Genomic DNA, 21,434 nt, shown 5'->3' with positions numbered 1-21,434 from the left:
TCACAAACACTCACCCGGGCATTGCTCAGGTGAGCTAATAAAAGGGAGACTTTTTATGTTTGTTAAGTAATAACACTCAGAATTATTTCAACAAATTTAAGATCTGACTAACACAATGTGGCTCAGCTAGGTACTGTGAGCAGTGTTGTGCGTTTCAGTACCTCTGTGAACAGATTTCATCAAACGCTCGTGTTGATTATTTTGCTTGGGTGCATACTTGACTTCAAAAGTATCTTCTTATAGATTTTACTGGTTATGATGTCAACTGAGCATAGAAGCTCTTTAACTAAAATCATTGAATACTTTCATACCAAACTGACAGGAGCAATATGAGATGAATTTTCCCAGCAGTCACTCCGAGAAACAAGTACAAAAGAAGACAATAGCAAATTTACAGATTTTTATTAAGTTTTATGGTCTTTTAAAGCACCATCTCCAAAAAAAACTAAAACAAAGATTCAAAACAAAATATAACATCAAATACATACAATGCTGAATATCCAATTCCATATAAACTATTTATTCAATCTTTGATACATGGCTGATGAAGCAAATTTCTTGTGATAAACTTTTACATATGCAGTAACTGTTGTTCTAATGACAATAATTTATCAGTTTAACCTGCAAGTTTCCAATACATTACTGAGTACCTTAAAGCAGGGCTGTGGAATTCAGGAACAATGAACACAAAATCTGAACCATGTCACAACAAAATATAACTGTTTCCTTTGCAACATCAGTCAGGATTCTTGAGGATACATTCTAAAACAGTTTTAAAACTAATGTTCTAATGTTGAGATTGTCTCAATATTAATATTAATGCTTTTACTATTATTCCATATTGAAAGACATGTCTCCCATGCAGATAGTGGATACAAAATGCCAGGACTCCCAGCATCTGTGTTTAAATATTTAGGAAAAACTACACCACATGGCTAGTGTCATTATAGTAATGAAGGAAATATCTAAAAGGTAAATAAAATTAGAGAAAAGCAAATTATCTTGAACAATTACTACAAGATCTGAAACACAACTCAATATAATTACTATCACCATCTTTTTTTACATTCAGCATAGTGTACACCAGACTTAATGTGCTGGGTATTAGCCATTCAAAATATATGCAAAATCATATCGTAATTTTAATTAATATTAATTATGCTTTTCAACTATAATAACATAAAGTAAGTGATCTGGTAGTAATTATTAAACAATAAGATTCATTTGTAAATCTGTTTAGCAAATATTGAACAACTCTTTATTGCGTAAATGCTCCATATAGAATGACCCCATCCACTGGATGTCCTCAAACTTACGCTGTTTTGAACTTTCCAACTACACAACAAAAAAATCACTTTAAACATCTAAAATTTCCTGTTGTGTAAAGTACCATGTACCTGGCGTTTACTCTGTCAATGAATATTCTATTCATATATGAAACACATCACAAAGCAACAATTTCTTAAGAGTGCCATTTGTTTCTAGTATTTCCAATACAACACTATATAACACGTATATGTTAAGGCATCATATCACATTCTTGACAAGGACTTAAAGTATCTAGATCTATGATTCACTCTTTTCCTCTGCTTGAGTCAAATTATTTTCGGAATTTTTTGAGTCTAAGAATTTTTCTAATCTACGTCTACGAACTTCGTCCATTTCATCTGTATGTTCTTCTTTTCGAGGATCCTCCCATTTAGGTATTTCTTCCTCGATTTCTGGAGTAAATCCCATAGCACCAGCTCCTTCTGTTGCATCTGAAAACACAGAAGAAATATATTTCATTCTGGAGACTGGTTTACCCATAATTATAGTTTTAAGGATTTTTCTGAAAATCATGGAATCCATACTATAAATTAATCCTTACAACAAAAAGTTCATGTGTAACAGAAAATAGGTCATGAACATAATCAATGACAAAGTAGTCAAAGCCCATGGTTACATCACTCATTCACTGACTGCACTCAAGCTGACCATTAGAACTATGTAAGTTCCTGATTCATGTGATGTAGTGCAGAGTTCCACTAGAATCTTAGGTATGTTTGTTTCCCATGAACTGCTCATGATTTCATTATAGCAGACTCTGGTAATCTTCGGATATTTTAGCATTCCATTCATAACAAATAGAACAGAGTTGTAACTGCAACATTCATAAAACAAAGACGTGGACTGTAAGGCTGTTTTTTTCTTTATCTCAAACATTCAATAAGTTTGTTTCCTTTCCCAGGATAAAGTTGTCCTCTGAAAGGTTTTATTAAAATGTATTTTGTACAGGTGACATGGTAATTTGTTAACAGGACAAACTGAATGCAGCTTCACAAAAAAATGTCAATGTGTATTAAACAGTTAAAACTCTGTATCTCAAATTCTAAGGGATTAAGCCTTTAACTTCGAGATAACCAAATGTTGACTTAAAATGATATTTTATGCACTGTTTTTAGGACATGACTTGAATATATCTTCAAAATAGCCAGAATTTTAAGGTAAGAGAATCCAACATATCAAGTTTCAACTGTATATCATATTCAAAGCAGGTAATCAATGATGACCTTGGTGGACAAAATTCATAAATACTCTGTCCTATAAAAGTCTGGTGTAATTATCAGTGATATTCTAGGTATCCCAATAATTTCAATGCAAGAAAGTTTTTATTTTTAACATGTCAAAAATAAACTCCTAATTGCTCATCTTTCAGTTCTTGTAGAACACTGATAACTTAATAAAGTTAACTTGAAGATTTTAAGTTAAACACATTTATAAAAACCTGATATATATATGTTTCAGTTAGTGTTTACTGCCAGTGTTTATTTCCTTTAAGTTTTGATGTTTTGTTGATCAAAGTTCCAGTGCTGACCAGGGGCTTTTTTCCCAAAATACCTAGAAAACCCTGTCATAAGACATATGCACAGATTATTTCCCAGAATGAGAACTAAAGTTATTCAAATAAGATCCCAGCTTTCTAGAAAGCCAGGCAGCAATACACTAGGGAAAAAAACCCTGAAGTTTACCTGTATTTTGTTCAGACTGTATATTATCTATATTTTGTGTATGTTTTCTAGGTGTACTATATTTAGGTCTGGCACCAGTCTCTTCACCAGGTGATGTAAACACAGGTGGCTGAGTGCCAGTCTGTGTTGGCTGTGATAAATTTATTCCTGATGTACTGAAATATAGAATATATTCATAACGCATTTTCAAGATAAATGATTCTCATATTTCACTAAACTATTTTATCAACAGATACTAACTCTGACTTTAGTCTAGAAAATTCTCATCAAATGTAATTAACATGGCAATACAGAAACTGTGAGGATATGTAGCAACAGTCATTTGTTAAAAAAAAAATCAAGCTTTTAGTAAAAGTACCAGATTATATTGTGTTTATACATTAATTCATAATTGTGTACTATCTCTAACCTATATCGAAGCACACGATATTGTGTATACATACAAACAAGTTTATTTTCAATTTACATTGATACTGTACAGTAATTGCTCATTTTGAAATCTGGCAGTAATAGAACTTTAACTCTGTGCTGAAAAATGTTGTTTTTTGTGAAATTATGTAAATGTCAAAAGGTTATAGAAGAAACTTTCTGAAGTATTTCTGCGGCAGGATTTGTACAATAATAAAACTACATGTATTGATACTTTCATACTTTTTCTATTTCTCATAATTTTACTACTCCATGAAAATTTAAAATAAGGTCTAACCACTAAAATGAATTTAGAAAATTGTTTGAATTCATTTCAAATAACAACCTACTATAAATGCTTGATATACTAAAAATGAACAAAGGAACGAATGTATGACAATATGAAATGTACTAAAGCCAATTACATATTAATTTCTGTCATTCCACCAAGAAATCGTAATTTCTACCCAAGGAAGGTAAAACTTTTTCGAGTAATTTCACAACTACTAAATTCAACACTTCAAAGAGAATTCTCAACACTTCAAAGAGAATTCTACCAGGCTTATCATACCTAGAATTAGCTGCCACTGTGTTATATTGCTGCATAAGTAACATTGCACCGTCTAGTAAAGCTTGAATATCACGTAACCACTGTATCCGGGCTTCAATATTCTCCCTCTCTGTACCCTCCATAGATCTCAACTCCTCCACAGACAATCCGGACAGATTCGAGGGCGGACGAGGGAAATCTAGTGAAAGTAATAGTAATCATAGAAATCACTGAAGTTGTAACATGGTGTTTCTTAAACCTTTGCTATTAATTTGGATGAAATATGACTTAGTCTGCTCAATCAATTCATTCTGGTTTAACACCATTTCTGGCAAAATTTCAGTTAAGAAATGATGGTTACTTAACCAAACTCAGTTCCTTTCTTGAAAACTATCTATTTCTACACAACTTCACAAACAAGACTGTCACAAAATACGTCTGTCTAAATATTCAGTTACGTATCATAAAGGTAATAATTGTGATGTTGTATGCCTTGTTAACCCAAAAAAGGAGTAAGAAGAAATCAAGGTATTTGTGAGGTTCCATGTGGGATGAAACTGACAATCGGATCAAAACTGTTTGAATGGACAAGGTTCATTTCACAGATTTTGAGTAATTCAAGAGCCATAATCCAAGAGTGCCTGGGGCAATTTATCTGTTATCGAACTTGGCTGAGATATTATGCCCACAAACATTGTCACCAAGTATGGTGAAGATCGGATGAAAACTGATTTAGGGGGCAGATAAGGCTAAATTCGCAGTTTTTCGAGTAATTCAAGGGCCATAATCCAAGAGTGCCTGAGGCGATTTGGCTGGCTATCAAATCTGGCCAAGATATTATGCCAACAAACATTGTCAGCAAGTTTGATGAAGATCAGATGAAAACTGTTGGACTTAGAGAGCGGACATGCTTTTGGACACTGACCACCCTCCGCCACGGATGTTTACATAATACGCCCCACTCTTTCAGAGACGGGCGAATAAAAATGGTCTCAATGACTGAATGTTAATGCAAACTTTATTCAAAATGTATGCTCATAACTTGAACGGAATAAAAACTCAATGCAAAAATTTCCTGAAAACTTACTATTTGGCATAAACATAGGAAACATTGGCATGAATGATGGCATGTTTGGCATGGCTCCAGGCATTGACCCTGGCATGGCTCCGGGCACTGCCCCCGGCATGGCCCAGGGCATTGCTCCAGGCAATGTGCCTGGCATGGTTCCCGGCATTGCCCCTGGCATGGGTGGTATACCTGATGGTGGCGTTTGTGGTGGTGGGGATGATGGTGCAGAGGCTGCTGGTGCTGTAGGTGTTTGTGGGGCGGTAGTACCTGTAATTTCAAGACATAAACTAGATTATCTCACACTGCCTTGAAAAATATAAATTAAAAGTATGCAGACCACTGAAATGGCACATGTTTGTTACGGGCAAAGCAATTCCAAAGTAACAAATATTCAGAGCAAGACATTATTAATTCAATTACTAATAATTACTAGGCAATGTATCTGATAAGTTTCTCACATCAATCAGAGGTGGATGAGAAATGATTCCAGACATATAGCCTCCTGTCGAATCACCACAGAAACATCAACCTGGCCAGCAAATGACATTTTGCTTCATTGTCTGGTGCTTTATGTACTGAGCTAACTGTGCGTATGTAAGGCAGTCATAAAAATTCTGACATAATTATTGACATACAATGTAACTCACCTTGTGCCTGCTGTGCCTGTTGTTGAGGGATCTGTGGGGGCCACATTGGGGCCATCTGGGGAAATCCTGCACCAAACACTGCAATAGAAAACAATAAATATTTATCTTAAGCAAAATTTACACTTTTGGAAAATATAAAGTCATCAAATAAATAACAGATTGCAGAATACCAGTATGTATTCTTAGAAATTAAGTATTGCTTGGAAATATAAAATCATGAATCTATACAAGCCAAGTTGGCTTAGCTGACTTATTTAGTTATTTCTCTTTTTCATCTGAATCAGTCTTTCAGAAAAAAAATATATATGTCTAGGTAAAGATCTTTGAAAATGTCCTTTTAAGGCATTCAAAGAAATAGAGTTCAAGATATCTGTTTGTTTCAGTGCAAACTCGAAATACTTTTCATTCTGTGAACACCAGATGCAATATTTTCTGGAAAACAAGTAATATGTACTGTTACAATCACACTTACTATTCTGAAATGGTGGCTGTGGAGGTTGCTGCTGTGGGTAGGGTGGCTGCTGGGGTGGGGGTGTTGGGCGTGTTGGGTGCATTCGTAACACCTCCATTCTACATGTAGGACATGTCTGCTGACGTTGGAACCAGGACCGTAGACAACTTGTGTGGAAAATGTGGTTACACGGCAACTTCTTACAGGCCATAACCATGTCTTCACGACAAATGATACACACATTGTCACCAGACTGCAGCTCTTCTGTAGTCACATCTGGGTATCTGCAAGAGATTATTGCAAATGAATTTTGGTGAATTATTTACAGGATAAGAATCCACATGCACAATTTTCTGTCCCTTGCCATCTTATAATGTTATGTACAATTACAAAGACAACAAGAATAGTAATCCATGTAATGACTGCAAGGCCATATTCGATCACTGTCATAAACCTGACAGTTCACTAACTTGATGCCCGAGTTGAATAAATTTCTTGAAGTTTTACAAGCATATCCATGTTATAATTGTCAGTCTTCTTCCGTATGTTTTAGTTTGTTTAATTCAATAGTTTTTAAACAGTATTTCAGCTATGACAAGAGCTGTCGGATGACAGCGCGCTCGACTATTCGAAGAATTGATTGAAGAATGGGGTCAAAATATTTCCATAGATTTTCAGACAAAAGAAAAAAATGGATTCAGCAAAAAATGTTCCTGTATTTGTGGAATTCGATTAGTCTTGCACTAAATGGCAATGTGTGACCATGATGGCAAATATGTTATTAAGTTATATGTTAGGCAAAATATGGACTTGTATGAAAAATTTAACTAATTTCCAAGTCCAAAATGGGTCACAATTCAGTCAAAATAGTTGACAGAGTTATGTACACTTGCCTACAGATGGAAATCATGTTGATATACTAGTGTTAAAAGTTTCAAAGCCACAGTTCAAATAGTTTTGACAAAAATTTCGAAGTCGAAAAAAGGGCCATAATTCAGCCAAAATAGTTGTCAGAGTTATGTACTCTTGCCTACAGATGGAAATCATAATGATAAACAAATGTTTAAAGTTTAAAAGCCATATGTCAAAATAATTTTATAGTCTTGACAAAACATGGACATATACCAAAACAGAACCAATTTCCAAGTTCAAAAAGGGCCATAATTCAGCCAAAAAAGATGACAGAGTTATGTACTCTTGCCTATTGATAGAGACTATAATACTGAACAAGATATAAAAGTTCCAAAGCCATTTGTCAAACACTTTACACAAAATATAAACTGGTACGAAAAACTTAACCAAGATTTCTAAGTCAGAAGGGGCCATAATTCAGCCAAAATTCTTGATGGAGTTATGTACTCTTGCCTACAACTGGACCTGGTGATGGTTAACAAGTGTTGAAAGTTTCAAAGCTTTATCTCAAAAGACTTTGTCAAAATGTAGACTGGTACGAAAAACTTAACCAAGAATTCTAAGTCAAAAAGGGGCAATAATTCAACCAAAATGCTTGATGGAGTTATGTACTCTTGCCTACAACTGGACATGGTGATGGGAAACAAGTGTTGAAAGTTTCAAAGCTTTATCTCAAAAGACTTTGTCAAAATATGAACTGGTACGAAAAACTTAACCAAGATTTCTAAGTCAAAAGGGGCCATAATTCAGTCAAAATGCTTGACAGAGTTATGTACTCTTGCCTATAACTGGACATGGTGATGGTAAACAAGTGTTGAAAGTTTCAAAGCTTTATCTCAAAAGACTTTGTCAAAATGTGGACTGGTACGAAAAACTTAACCAGGGTGTGACGCTGACGCAGACGCCAACGCCGACGCCGTGGTGAGTAGGATAGCTCTACTTATTCTTCGAACAGTCGAGCTAAAAATGGTTGTCAGTTAACCAGTGCTTCTGCATTTTGCACCAGTACTGACTTCTCTATGTGTAAATGAAAACTTCCCCTACATGAATCATACGTGGAGGAGGCATTGTCTTCAGTAAAATCATTTACAAGAACATACCCTTGGTCTGGGGAACAAATTCTTAACCTCTTGATGCATCCTACTGAGGTAATTGGGCTTACTTAGTAACACACAATTAACTTACAATGTGTTCATCTGTCTGATAGCCCTTCTAGACATGATCACATCATGCAAGGATTTCTTGAAGCCCCTGAAATGAAAATGGCAATATCATGTATCTGAAAACGTTTCTGCATATCCAACATTTATGCACTAATTCAAGTTTCTTACATTCGTAACAGTTTATACATTAATTTTCCTTATTTACAGAAAAAGGTTATTTCTGTAATAAACAAGTTTTGCTCAGTCTGAGCTCTGCCATCCGTACTAAAAATGTTCTTCAGATAAAAAATATTTAAGCCATTTTATTATGAACACATTTCTCAATAGACATAGTTCTTACAAATCATAAATCGTTTACCATCAATGAATGGTTTCTAACTTGACATAAGGAGAAGTATTTCATTCACACTCTTTGAACAGAACATACCTGACAGAGAGATACATGGGTCTGATGGCAAACAATGGGAATGTGTGGATCTTGATCATGATAATAGTGAACATCATGTACAATATCACCTTTATAAACCCTGCAATGACAACAAATCAGGTACAATATCATATTTATAAACCCTGCAATGATAGCAAAATCATGTATAATATCACCTCTTTAAACCCTGCAATGATATCAAACCATTTACAATTTCACCTTTATAAACCCTGCAATGATAGCAAAATCATGTACAATATAACCTTCATAAACCATGCAATAAAATCATTTCAGTAACTCACCAAGAACAAGTTCTGAGTAGAGGAGATAAACTGCCTTGTTTTCCCAGGGATTTTCACTCTGTAGATCTATGGAATGGAGTACATACTTCATTACAGCCATCATCACAATTGTCATCAATATAGCATACTGAAAATCAAACACAATGATCTCATTTCACGCTATTTACACAAAACTGTTTTACACACTCAGATGACTTCAGTACATGAAATGTTTTTAGAAGTATCTGTTTTTTTCTAATTTATGTTAATTAATCAACTTACAACATTAAAGAGAAAGGCAATGTTGTTCTCATGTTAAATCCATCTGCTAGGATTTCTTAAATCATTTAAAGAAGTGAAAGAATTTCAAAATCGGCTTAAAAATGAGAGAATTACGAGCATTTAAATATTTGATCAAAATGGCAGCAATTTTGTTTCCATGGCAACAAGAAACAAAATGGCAGATTAATGAAAGTTCTAGATACATATTTGAAGTGTATCTACTTATTTCTGTAAAATAATTTCTCTACTTTTTCCAGCTAAAATGAAAGAAATTACCACGTTTTACACCTTACACTCAAGAAACATGAAATTAATCTATTTAAAAGGTAATTTGCTAAATAAAGAATCCAGCAGTGTGTAAATGACGTTACAAACACTAAAATGGCTGCCTCCATGATCAGCCATTTTCTTAAATTTCAAACTGCCATCTTTTTCAATAGTGGTCCGATTTTTAAAAATTCTTTCGGCTTTATGGAAGGCTTGAGGATGGCTTTCATATCAAATTAACTTATATTCAGGCATTCCTTGCCCTTTAACAAAATTTTGAAAAAGGAAGAAAAAGAATTTTGACTAACATATATCTATATCATAATTACGTGTGACATTTAGCATAAACATAAGACCTTGGGATTTTCATCTAAAATCATACAAAAGGAACTTGGACACCTTATTCATTAAACAACTGCAAGCCAAAAACAAAACAAAAAGTAAAATCACATTAAAAACTCTATTTCTTTGGCAGTTTCTTACTGAATTAAATGCACATCAAAGCAGAACATATATTGGACAGATGGCTTGCAAATTTCATAAAGTACCGTATAACTGGTTATTTCTGCGGGTGCAAATTTTTGCGTTTTGGGCATGAAAATGGGTATACTAATTTCCGCGATTTTAATTTCTGCAGATTTCTGTAGAGAGGTTAATTTAATTTTGTTATTTCCAATTTCAGAATAGCACCTATTTTCACCGTCAGTTAATTCCTTTACAATTTCATTGCAGTCATTTATTTCCCGTGGCGACAAGCTATCAGACAAGGGCCCGTTGGGATCCGGCAAGCCCTTTTTAACAAGGTATTTCAGCAGAGCCATTAATTTACAAAAACTATCACAAACACCAAACTGGCTAAAATTGATTGTACACGATAAACTGATAAATTCTTTTGTACTTTACTGCTAGTGTTACAAATCTTTATCGATAAAAGTTAAGTGAGGGGCTACTAGCCGGATACGTGTATTGATTAAGTAATTTAAAGTACACAGGTAAAAAGAGGAGACAAACGGGGCTATCCAATATATGAAACTACGAAATATTTGCGAATTTAATTTTTGCGGCTGGAAGAGATCCGCAAAATATCGCAGAAATTACCTACCCGCAGAAATAACCAGTTATACGGTATATGTCAGTAAGTTGATAAGGTCAGCTCCAATCAGTAACAGATGGTACACATAGTTTACAAACCAAGTATCAATCACTGACCTCAACACTACAACAAGAGCTGTCGGAGGACAGCAACGCTCGACTATTCAACAGCCTTGTCGACTGAATGAATACGAAAGTCGAAAAAGGGGCATAATTTAAAAAAAGCAAAATAGGGTTATGGAACCTGCATAGTGCTTATCAGCTTATGACAGTGGACAAGTGTGTGAAGTTTCAATCCATTCCCATTAGTGGGTACTGAGATACCAGCTTACATATAAGAATTTAACCCAAAACTCCTAAGTTTAAAAAGGGGCATAATTTTGTAAAATGCAAAGTTGAGTTATTGACCCTTTGCACTGCATGTCATATCATGACAGTGAACAAGTGTGTGAAGTTTCAATCCTTTCCCATTAGTGGATACTGAGATACCAGCTTACATACAAAACCTTAACCAAAAAATTCTAAGTCGAAAAAAGGGGCATAATTTTGTAAAAAAGCAAAACAGAGTTATGGAACCTGCTTTGTGTATGTCAGATCATGACAGTGAACAAGTGTGTGAAGTTTCAATCCTTTCCCATTAGTGGATACTGAGATACCAGCTTACATACAAAACCTTAACCAAAAAATTCTAAGTCGAAAAAGGGGCATAATTTTGTAAAAAAGCAAAATAGAGTTATGGAACCTGTGCAATGTAAGTCAGTTTATCACAGTGAATAAAAGTGTGAAGTTTCAATCCATTCCCACAAGTGGTTGCTGAGATACCAGCTTACATACAAAACCTTAACCAAAAATTTCTAAGTCAAAAAAGGGGCATAATTTTGTAAAAAAGCAAAATAGAGTTATGGAACCTGTGCAATGTAAGTCAGTTTATCACAGTGAATAACTGTGTGAAGTTTCAATCCATTCCCACAAGTGGTTGCTGAGATAACAGCTTACATACAAAAACTTAACCAAATCGGGACGCGGACGCGGACGCCGACGCATGGGCGAGTCCAATAGCTCTACTATTCTATGAATAGTCGAGCTAAAAACTACATTACAAGAACTCACCTCAAAACCAAACACTAACTGTACAGATGCTCCTTTTGTGAGGGTACTGTGGTACGCAAAGTTGACAAAATAGGCGTCAATCACTGACAGAAATGTCAACAGACCTGTTATATACAACAGAAGTAAACTTTCATTTTACATAAACAGCACCTGAGCAGTTTCTATAAGAAGTCCACCTATAAACAGTCCTACGGAAATACTACAAAGACAATCCCCTTTAAAAATAATAAAGTTGGGAAAACATGTAGTTACTTCAAAAACTTGACTTTCAGAAGCAAAGGATAAACCATGAGAGCAATAAACTCATAAACAGTGGAAGGATTTAATCATGTAAATTTGAAAAAAAAATTAGGCATGTGTTTCCTAATTAAAATGCTTACAAAAGAAAACTCTCTGGCATGTAGATAATGAACTGGACAGTACTTACTGATAACTCTTACATGAAACAAGAAGGAAATGACAGGACTTCTTTCCATCTGCAAAAATAAAATGTAAATTTACAAAAAAATTACTTACAGTCAGTTTTATGGACATTTTATTACTTTTTTTTAAAGATTTCTCTTGCTGCAAAATGAAAAGTTTTAAATGCATTTTCTTTGACCTCTGCAGAAAACTACCAAAAAATGTCCATGAAAAAACTTCCAACTTTTTACAATCCAGTATTAAGGAGGGAGTACGGAAAAACAAACATTTTGTAAATTTATAATATCTTTGCTGATATTTTCACAAACATTACATGTACCAGTTAAACCACAATGTGTTTAGTTGGATTTTTGTCAAACCCATATTTAACTTACATGTCTCTAGTTTACCACAATAAGACTCAATACAGTATGGGAGTGGTGCATATAATGCTTTACTTCTGCATAATGATTATCATTACTTTAGAAAAAAGACAAACTATCAAAGACCTGTACTTACGAAGTCCACCCTGTCTTCTGCCAACCAATGAAAACATTTCAGGAACAACAGGAGTGTGAAGGAAGCTACAAATTTCGGACTAAAGTCATCACGAAACACTGTAAATGCTAGGCAAGTCTCTGTCACTGCATACCATGACCTCTCTATCAGGTGCTGCAAATATACATGTGCAGGTTCTTTTTAATACAAAACATAAATGAAAATGTGTGAGCAGTGCAGTCTGATCAAGATCTGCACTGTTTCGCCTATCGGTCAGTATCTTGTGGTAAACATCCTTTAATCACTCGATGGTACTGTCCGAATTGAAGGACAGAAAAATTCTTTAAAGAAATCTAACATGACAAGCGTCAGGGCTTTACACAAGTTTTGGATTATGCAAATTTTACAAATAACTCAATATGTAATCACCTACTTATAGAATATTTCACATATTATATGCTATATGCTGTAACCTACTTTTGAAAAAAAAAAAATTGAAAATGTGTGATGGTTTTGTTTAAATTAAAGTCATAATGTATATGTGGGCACATGGGTAGAACCATCTACCTTCCGCAATTCCTCAAAGCATAATCTATTCAGGGCTCAGACCCAAATAGGTAACGGACAAGTGATTTAGTATCAGCAGTCAGAAAAGAGGGCCCTTGGATCTAACTATTAAAGCTAAAAAGAACATCAAAAGCACTTAAATAAGATAATCAATTGTTCAGACAATAATCTAAACAACAAAAAGAGTCCATATATAAACAAAACACAGCTTACCTCCATCTCCGCTGCTCTAAGCTGTCCAAAGAAAATTTTACGGAACAGTTTTCCCATCAATATTACGAAAACAAATGCTTGTAAGTACAGAACCTGGAAGTAAAAATTATAAAAACTATATCATAAAGTTTGTGTAAGCTGTCTGGTTACCTCCCCTCAAGTGGATTTTAACTTTGGCTTTATAATATTATGTTTGTTTGTTTTTTTTGGTACATATACTAGTTTCTTCAGAAAGGTTAAATGAATTTTTGGTAAGATATATTTTGAAAATGAAAAGTATTAAATACTATTTATAGAGGTGTATAAATGTGTTTGAAAATATACATTTTGCTATGTTTAGCATATATACTTCTATATAGTTCATGGTCTATTTCATAGAGAATATCTAACTTTTCTTTTTTATTTGAAAGGAAAGATGCTATCAATAATGATTTCTTTTATTATTTATCCTACAATGCTGGACAGTCAACAAGTCACTAATTGCTATGCATCTTAAAACCAATTAAATATTTATTACATATGATATCCATAATTACAGATTAATGTCTGTATTCTGTAATGAACGATATGGAAAACCTTTGCAAAATCGATTACAATGACGTCACTTTGTCAGGATACTGACAATAGATACATTGCCAAATTGCCAATCATCCATGTGTACCAAAGTGCCAATCATCTGGTACACACCACTACAGATTGACCTGTTATAAATCATAAATAATTGGTGGAAAAGATGGGGCAACTCTCTTTCCTGTATTAATGGAGTATATGGGTACTAATATGGTTGGAGCCAGCAGCTTTTTTAGACTTGTGTTTTCCAAATAAATTCCCCATGCCATTAAAATCTATGTGAATGTCTGTTTACTTCTATTTGGAAAAGGACAAGGCCCTTCTGCAGGGAGAATATGTCATTTGTCTTAGAGGCAAACAGCTCTGATACTATGATATATTGTTTTTTATGCTTATTTTAGAAGGTCTGAATGTAGCCAGTCTGTTAACCCTATTTCCAGTATCATAGTTATGATTATATTACAAACATATCTCTTGGAAAATCTCTAAAATAGACTGGTATTTGTCACTATTACATATAAAATAAAAGAAGATAATCTTGTGACAAGTTCTTTATAAGTTTAGTTACATGCACCACCTTTAAATAAAATTTGTATTGTATTATATTGACTAGGTGAACACAGATTGAAATTTAATTATTTATCAGTGGTTGAGAACAGGCTTTTTAAAAAATATTTACATATCTATTTATATGTTGCAATGCTCAGAACAGCTTAAGTTTGACTAATGTTTCCATTGCTTTTCAGTTATCTGTATTATACTGTGCTTTTTATTGTTGATTCACAATAACTATTTCAGATTTGTTGCAGGTATATAGCTCAGTCTGGTCATCATAAACACAAACCCAAATAGATCAAAAGATGGGCAGCATGCTGGACTGTGTCTCACTTTGGCCTGATAATTTTTGACTGTTGCTGTCTCGTCAGGTCCAAACAGACAATGAATTTATGTTGACAAAAAATTTAAGGAAGTGTCTAGCCGTCCGGTAAATGATTTCTTAAATTAATGAATAAGTAATGATTTTATATAGTTTTAATTGTTATTTAAGATATCAATACTTATCTGTAAACAAAAGATTGTGTGAATACCAAAGTATATTTTTGTTCGTCTCGAATAGATTACTGATTTTTCAGTTGATAAAACAAATGCGTTGATATTCTATTTTTAGAAATGATAAAACATTGATCATTGAACCTCCATGTTTTTTTGTAAAAAGAGATGTTTTTCCAACAGCCAAAACTTTAATTGTTAAAACAAAATTTATAAATATTTTTTTGATGAATGGAAAGCTTGTAAAACAAGCAATTCATTCAGAGCTCCAGATAAGCTGCGTATTTGCGTATTTACGCAATTAAAATTGCAGAAAACCCAATTTAATTCAAATAGTGTGCGTACTAAAAAGCAATTAAATTTCCTAATACCCAATTCACAAAAAATCGCTTGCGTATCGCATTTTCCTTATTAATACTAGAATGGGTACGAGACTTTAACCCTAGACAACTGACTGGTTATACGTTACCACAAAAAAGGTTGCAATTTATCGGAAAAATCACAGGACCATTCAATCAGCTGATCAGTGTTATTTGGACACTTTGTAAACAATTTTCTTTATGCCGATAAAATGTAAAAGAGAGCAGAAAAAAACATTGTTGCAACACAGACAAATTAGTGGGTATTTTTGCTGTTCAACAGTGGCAGTTATCTCTTTGTGACAATGTAATATCACCGATACTGGATGGCATCTTATGGGAGAACGCATATTGCGGTGAACGCATCGTTCGGGATATTGATGAATTGATCTCCGACTGCATGAAAAGTGAAAAAGAAAACAACAGTATGGAACAAAAGTATCTCAATATACATTAAATGATTGGAGAAAAGTATCTTTGGTACCATGAACTAAAATACACATGTTTACATTGATCATAGGCATGTAAAAACAATTTAAAAGAAGACAATACTGTTTTAATTAAGCACATTTCATTACAATTTTAAATACGTTTTTGTATTAAAAATTGAAGGGTGCTATTATAGTACTTCAATGTAGTTAGTCAATTCTGGCTTATGATATATACCATGTATACTGTAAGCAAAAAATACTCAATTGATTGTGTGAGATTGGTGAAATACCCAGTTGCATCTGAAAAGGCTGGGTAATGATTATTTTTACCCAATTCAGATCTCCAATACCCACTTCAGACAAAAAGTGATGGGTAAATACCCAATTGCACCAAAAGCTTATCTGGAGCTCTGATTCATTAATTAATTTTGACTATTATTTCGAAATAAAATGGATTAATTATGAACGCTTAACTACTGTTTTTCTAAAAGTTTTGAACATCACACTGCCGCTACTGAAATTGAATGTCATTTAAAACAGTTATTGATTAAAAAATATTTGAATACTAAAATATGATTTTTTTTTTAATTTTGAAAATCTAGTGAAAAAAATTGTTAAAAGTTAACAATTCCGATCCAATAAAAGACATGTTTTGCAACAGATTTAATGAGTGACGTGATTTATTCGAGATGATTAAAATTAAATCTTTAATATGTATTCACACAAAATTTTGTTTGCAGGTAATTATCAATATCTTTAGCAAATAATAGATATCATTACTTATTCATTAGGAAATCTATTACCGGATGGCTAGAAAATCCCCTGATGATTTGCTACCCGTCCGCTACTAAGCGGACGGCTAGAATGCAGGCTAGGCATCCAGATTATACCGGATGGCTAGACTCTTCCTTTATTATAAAATCATGAAATTGCCTTGCTGACCTTTTTTGAATGTATATTTTGTGTTTTGTTTCTGCAATTTAGTGTCATCGAAGGCATGTAAGTTGTACTGAAACCAGTGTCAGAGTAGATGTCCCCTCGCACCTGTCCATAACATTTCCAAAGATTTAAAGTCTCTTATTTAAAACAAAGAGCTATAAAAATAAATAGATCGGCAACTTGAAAGGCATACAGAGCAAATCTCGCCAACATCCCGTAACTACTGAATGAGATCTTGTTTACCGGAAATGACGCGTTCTCCACGCGTCATTTTGTATGTGAAAGCAATTATTCATCGGTAAATTAATTATCACCGTATGACCACGCTTCTTTTGATGGTAAGAAACGTGTACTTTGTGTCTTAAGACTATTTCACATTAAACTAATGTTGTTTTAGAAGCTAACATGTATTTTAACTGTAGTTTTAAAGGTATAAATTGTAACTCCATGCTCGCCGATGTTTGTTTTAACTAAGATAATGCCGATTCACGCTCTGAAACGAGATCACTCGAGATTACAGCCAGTTGCCATTCTGTGTATTTTATACTTCTTTGTTTAAAATCATGGCATAATCACTTTGAAGTTTTTTCACGAATATTAATGGAGGAGTAATTTTGAGTAGTACTTTACAATTTTTTTTTTTATTATCTTCGTTTTCCAAACAGTAAAATGCAGGTAAGGCTTAGAGGGATGGCAAATGTCCTATCAGAAAATAGGCAGTGGCTAGGGTTACGGTACCGTAATCATAGCCTCCGATTCTAGGATTACGGAAGTTCCGTATTCCTAGACAACCCTATAAGAATAGGCTAGGATTACGGAAGTAATTAAGAGGAATCAAATATATATGTTAGGACATGCATAGATGATGTTTCAATGTTTACATAATTGTCCAACTATATCCGGGCCACATCACGAGAAGACGCTCAGTTCATGGCCTATTTCTTTTTCTTTTCAATTTCTATAAAAAATAATCGTGTTTTTTTTTGTTTTTTTTTAAATATTGTAATTTTGTTTTTGTTTAGCATGTTTAGAGTACGTTATTATTTCATAGTCATGATTTTGCATTTTTTTCCTTTCATTTTTAATCGTTCTTCTCTATTTTTTTCTTTTCCCTTTCTTCTTTTCTAACCCAAATTAGCGGATCAATAACACGAAATAATACGACAGGCATAAAAAGTCGCTATTTTAACATGTTTAAGGTACTTCCGCAAATTGAAATTAGAAATTTATGTGAAAAATCAGAAGCCTTGATACCACTTTCAAAATGTATGGACACAAAATATATATGATAAAAGTTGAAAAGATATATCTGTAGGTAAACTTGCGGGCATGAAAGCTACGCTGAACCCTATCTCCACAGTGCTTTGGAAGAAAATGAGTGAACATTTTTGGTGCAACATTTTGGTATTGTATGCAACCTAAATTGCTATAAATTATTTATTTTCAAATCAAAGAAATGCCAAATTAGTGCATACGAGCGTAACTTTTTCAAGAAAATGTCGTTAAACATTCTAATGCGCAAAACACGTGCACAGTTTTTCTAAAATATTTCGCCGCCATGTTTATTTCAAGGAATAAAATATATGATTGTTCTTTTACCTCAGATTTCCTTACTGAAATATGTATGTTTCCTTATTCATGGTTAGAGATATCCATTTAGTAATGATTTTCACTGTCCGATCTCCTTAATCTGTTACCGATTCTTCACATTTAAAGAATAAACGCAATGTGTAATGATAGTTTTTCGCTTTACACACCTCTCTTGGACAAGAAAGCCGTTTCACTTAAAATTTGTAAGCATCCGCTGACAAAATATTAATGAAAGATCGGAACTTTTTCTAAAATAAAGCTGAATTTCAATCATTTTCAAAAACTGGAAATATTGCACATTGTGTTGAATTTATAAATAAAACAAAAATCCCCAAAATAAACCATTTTAGAACTTTTCCGGGAACTATACGTTTCAGCCGAACAACACATTTCAAGGTGACACAAAACTGATTTCTCTTCGTAAACAATGTCAAAGTTCACCTGAGGAACACTGCTGAAAAGGTAAAAGTGCTTACTTGTTTCAGTTTTACGTCCTGTAGAAAACAATCAACTTTCAACTTTAAATGCATATATGTTCTATAATTATTTCAGTATAAAAAACTGTCCGATCTTTTCCGTGAGAAATAAAACGAAGCAAATTTAACTATTTGTTTACACTTCAACCATGTGAAATTAAAGGCATGTACTATCACGAGACTCCCGTGCATTTTGAACCTCGTGGTGAATAAATTGAATTTACTTTAAGTATGGTGTCTCAGTTGAGCCAGTTATTTGTTAATTTCAGAGAACATACATTAAAGAAGTGTTTATGAGATTATGCATATGTACGAATATTTACTAGTCTACTTTATATTAATGACGATAGAAAACAAGTGTGCATTCGGCAAATACCAAGTCTATTATTTTCAGGTGTATACTGAACACTGATCCCAATGTTCGTAAGGCTTTTCAGATAAAGAACTCGTTATCCTTGGTTTCGTAGACAATCTTAGTAATCACTAATGTAAAGTCAGTGTCCATTTCTATGCCGGAATTTCAATACACATTTATTATCAGTTTAAATCTATGAAAATGTGAAAAAAATATCATTGTTTTACGAAGAACCAAGGTACAGAAAAGTCACTTATGAGATATTGCTGATTTTAATCATCAGGTTTTCACGTGAGAAGTTCAACTGATTGCATTTTGTAAAATGTTTCGTAGTTATCTACAATCGTATACAAATATTATATTACCTCCTAACATATTTGGCTGTACATTTTTTCTGCGATTTATTACATGCTGCATAAATTCTCATATTGTATATTAAAAAGTCGATAGTTCAAAATTGGTTAGTTTACGACGCATGAAACATCTAATAAGGAATCACTATACATATCGAACTTGTCCCGGACCAGTATGCGGAAATACTGTGGCCAGATGTTTCAAGATTGTCTAAAAATATTTGCATATATCGTGATTAAGTAAATATTTCGATTGTTTTTATAATTTATAAATTTTTATATACAAAGACGTATGTGTGAGAAAGTTACTTGCACAATCCTTGAAAAGAATTTTGGATCGTTGCCAAATCTTGTTCACATTAAGTCTGAGACTTGTCTTACAATTTTAGGCAGTTTGGTACACCATACGTAGAAAAAATCATTGTCCGCACATTGCACTACTTTTATGTATGCTGAAAATAGCAATATGTGCAGATTTATTTTCGTTTTAATATATGAGGTGGTCAGATTTGAAAACAGATTTTGTACTAAGTTTAGTTCTATTCAGTAAGACAATTCTCCTATGCACTAATTTAAACTTTGAACTAACTTTTGCCATTCATGAATTTTTGATAAAGTATTCGGAAAGGATTTATAAATCTAACCAAAAATTTGGAAAAATACTGGTAAAATATCTTCTTTGTTTATTTCCAAATTTTAGTTTTACTTTTTATACAGCTACTTTAAGTTCAGGTCTTGCAAACTGAGCTGTTTTTGTACTCTGGAACAGCTGCATTTGAAAGCTTTTGTTCACTATATTTTCACACCTCAAATGAAGGTCACCCTAACTTCAAGATGGCGGAAGTACCTTAAGTGAAATAAGTAAGTTGACAACATCATTTATGTAGGTCCTAACATATATTTGATTTGCCTCTTAAATACTTCCGTAATCCTAGCCTATCCCCATTGGGTTGTCTAGAAATACGGAACTTCCGTAATGCTAGAATCGAGGCTAGGATTACAGTACCGTAACCCTAGCCACTGCCCAGAAAATAAGCCGAACAAACTTTGAGGCTTTGCCATATTTCAAATTAATAACTTATCAGTGCATCTTCTAAATATATTTGAGCTCAATAGACATAACATGTGCTTTCAGTGTAAACTGTAAAGTCAGACAAACTTAACAAGTGCTAAAATTCGCTCAAAATATGAAAATTTGACAACCGGAAGTGGTTGTCAGAGAAGAACAAAATTATCAGATTCAGCAGCTTACCGCCATACTGGGATTTGACTTTGTTATGTACACAACTGAAGGGTAGAACTGTTGCTTCTGATAAAAAGCATTTCCAACAACTGTTGCAGTTAACACAAAACTGCCACACGTTAACATTAACGACTTCATTTCTTGCATTATTCTTCTGTTGTTTTCTCTCAGCCAAACAATAATGGCCGAAGTTCCGGTTTAGGATGTCTTTCTATTTTTAGAAACACGTAAACCTGTCGAATTTTGATTGGTTAGTGAAAGGATTTCTCATATTTGAAAACCACTGGAATAAGGTGGCAGGGGAGTGCAGATTTGCGAATTCCACCAGTGGGTACCAGTGTTGAAATATCCATAGAAATCTCGTTTTTGCTTATTTTTCTTTGAAACTACTATGGACCATTGTAGATACTATAAACTATCATACATAAAGACGACTCTCCGGTCCTATGCACCTGTCGCTTTCCATGCCAGATGTAGTGAAAATTGGCCAAATCACCCAAATTTTATAGACCAAAACTGGAACAACTGATACGGGGACTGGAAACAGGCATTTATCTTATCTGATGCTGTCGTCCAATCGAAGCGTATGCCGTAGGTTATTCTGCTATTACTCAAACACTTACGCCTTACAGTTTAACTCGTCCTTTCAGTGAAAATCTGGGAAAGCATTTGTTGAATTTTTTGTTGAAAACAAAAGTTCTGCCATGAAATTATTGCC

At 33.7% G+C, this 21,434-nt stretch overlaps 1 protein-coding gene across 1 annotated transcript; it reads right to left on the bottom strand.

Annotated features, from left to right (window-relative positions):
* Positions 1 to 385: 385 nt before the first annotated feature.
* Positions 386 to 20,922, bottom strand: LOC123541629 (E3 ubiquitin-protein ligase synoviolin B-like). Its single transcript, XM_045327165.2, has 14 exons — positions 20,726 to 20,922; positions 13,351 to 13,443; positions 12,592 to 12,744; positions 12,098 to 12,146; positions 11,671 to 11,774; positions 8,941 to 9,067; positions 8,639 to 8,738; positions 8,234 to 8,299; positions 6,158 to 6,420; positions 5,686 to 5,763; positions 5,057 to 5,305; positions 3,991 to 4,168; positions 3,012 to 3,166; positions 386 to 1,760 (listed from the first exon to the last, which is right to left on the bottom strand). Exons 1-14 carry the CDS (start codon positions 20,861 to 20,863, stop codon positions 1,567 to 1,569), a joined length of 1,947 nt encoding a protein of 648 aa, XP_045183100.2. The 5' UTR covers positions 20,864 to 20,922; the 3' UTR covers positions 386 to 1,566.
* Positions 20,923 to 21,434: the final 512 nt, after the last annotated feature.

This window comes from Mercenaria mercenaria, chromosome 1 (assembly GCF_021730395.1).
Source record: "Mercenaria mercenaria strain notata chromosome 1, MADL_Memer_1, whole genome shotgun sequence".
Lineage (NCBI taxonomy): Eukaryota > Metazoa > Mollusca > Bivalvia > Venerida > Veneridae > Mercenaria > Mercenaria mercenaria.
The sequence above is the reverse complement of the archived record's forward strand: the minus strand, read 5'-3'. Positions and strand labels throughout refer to the sequence as shown.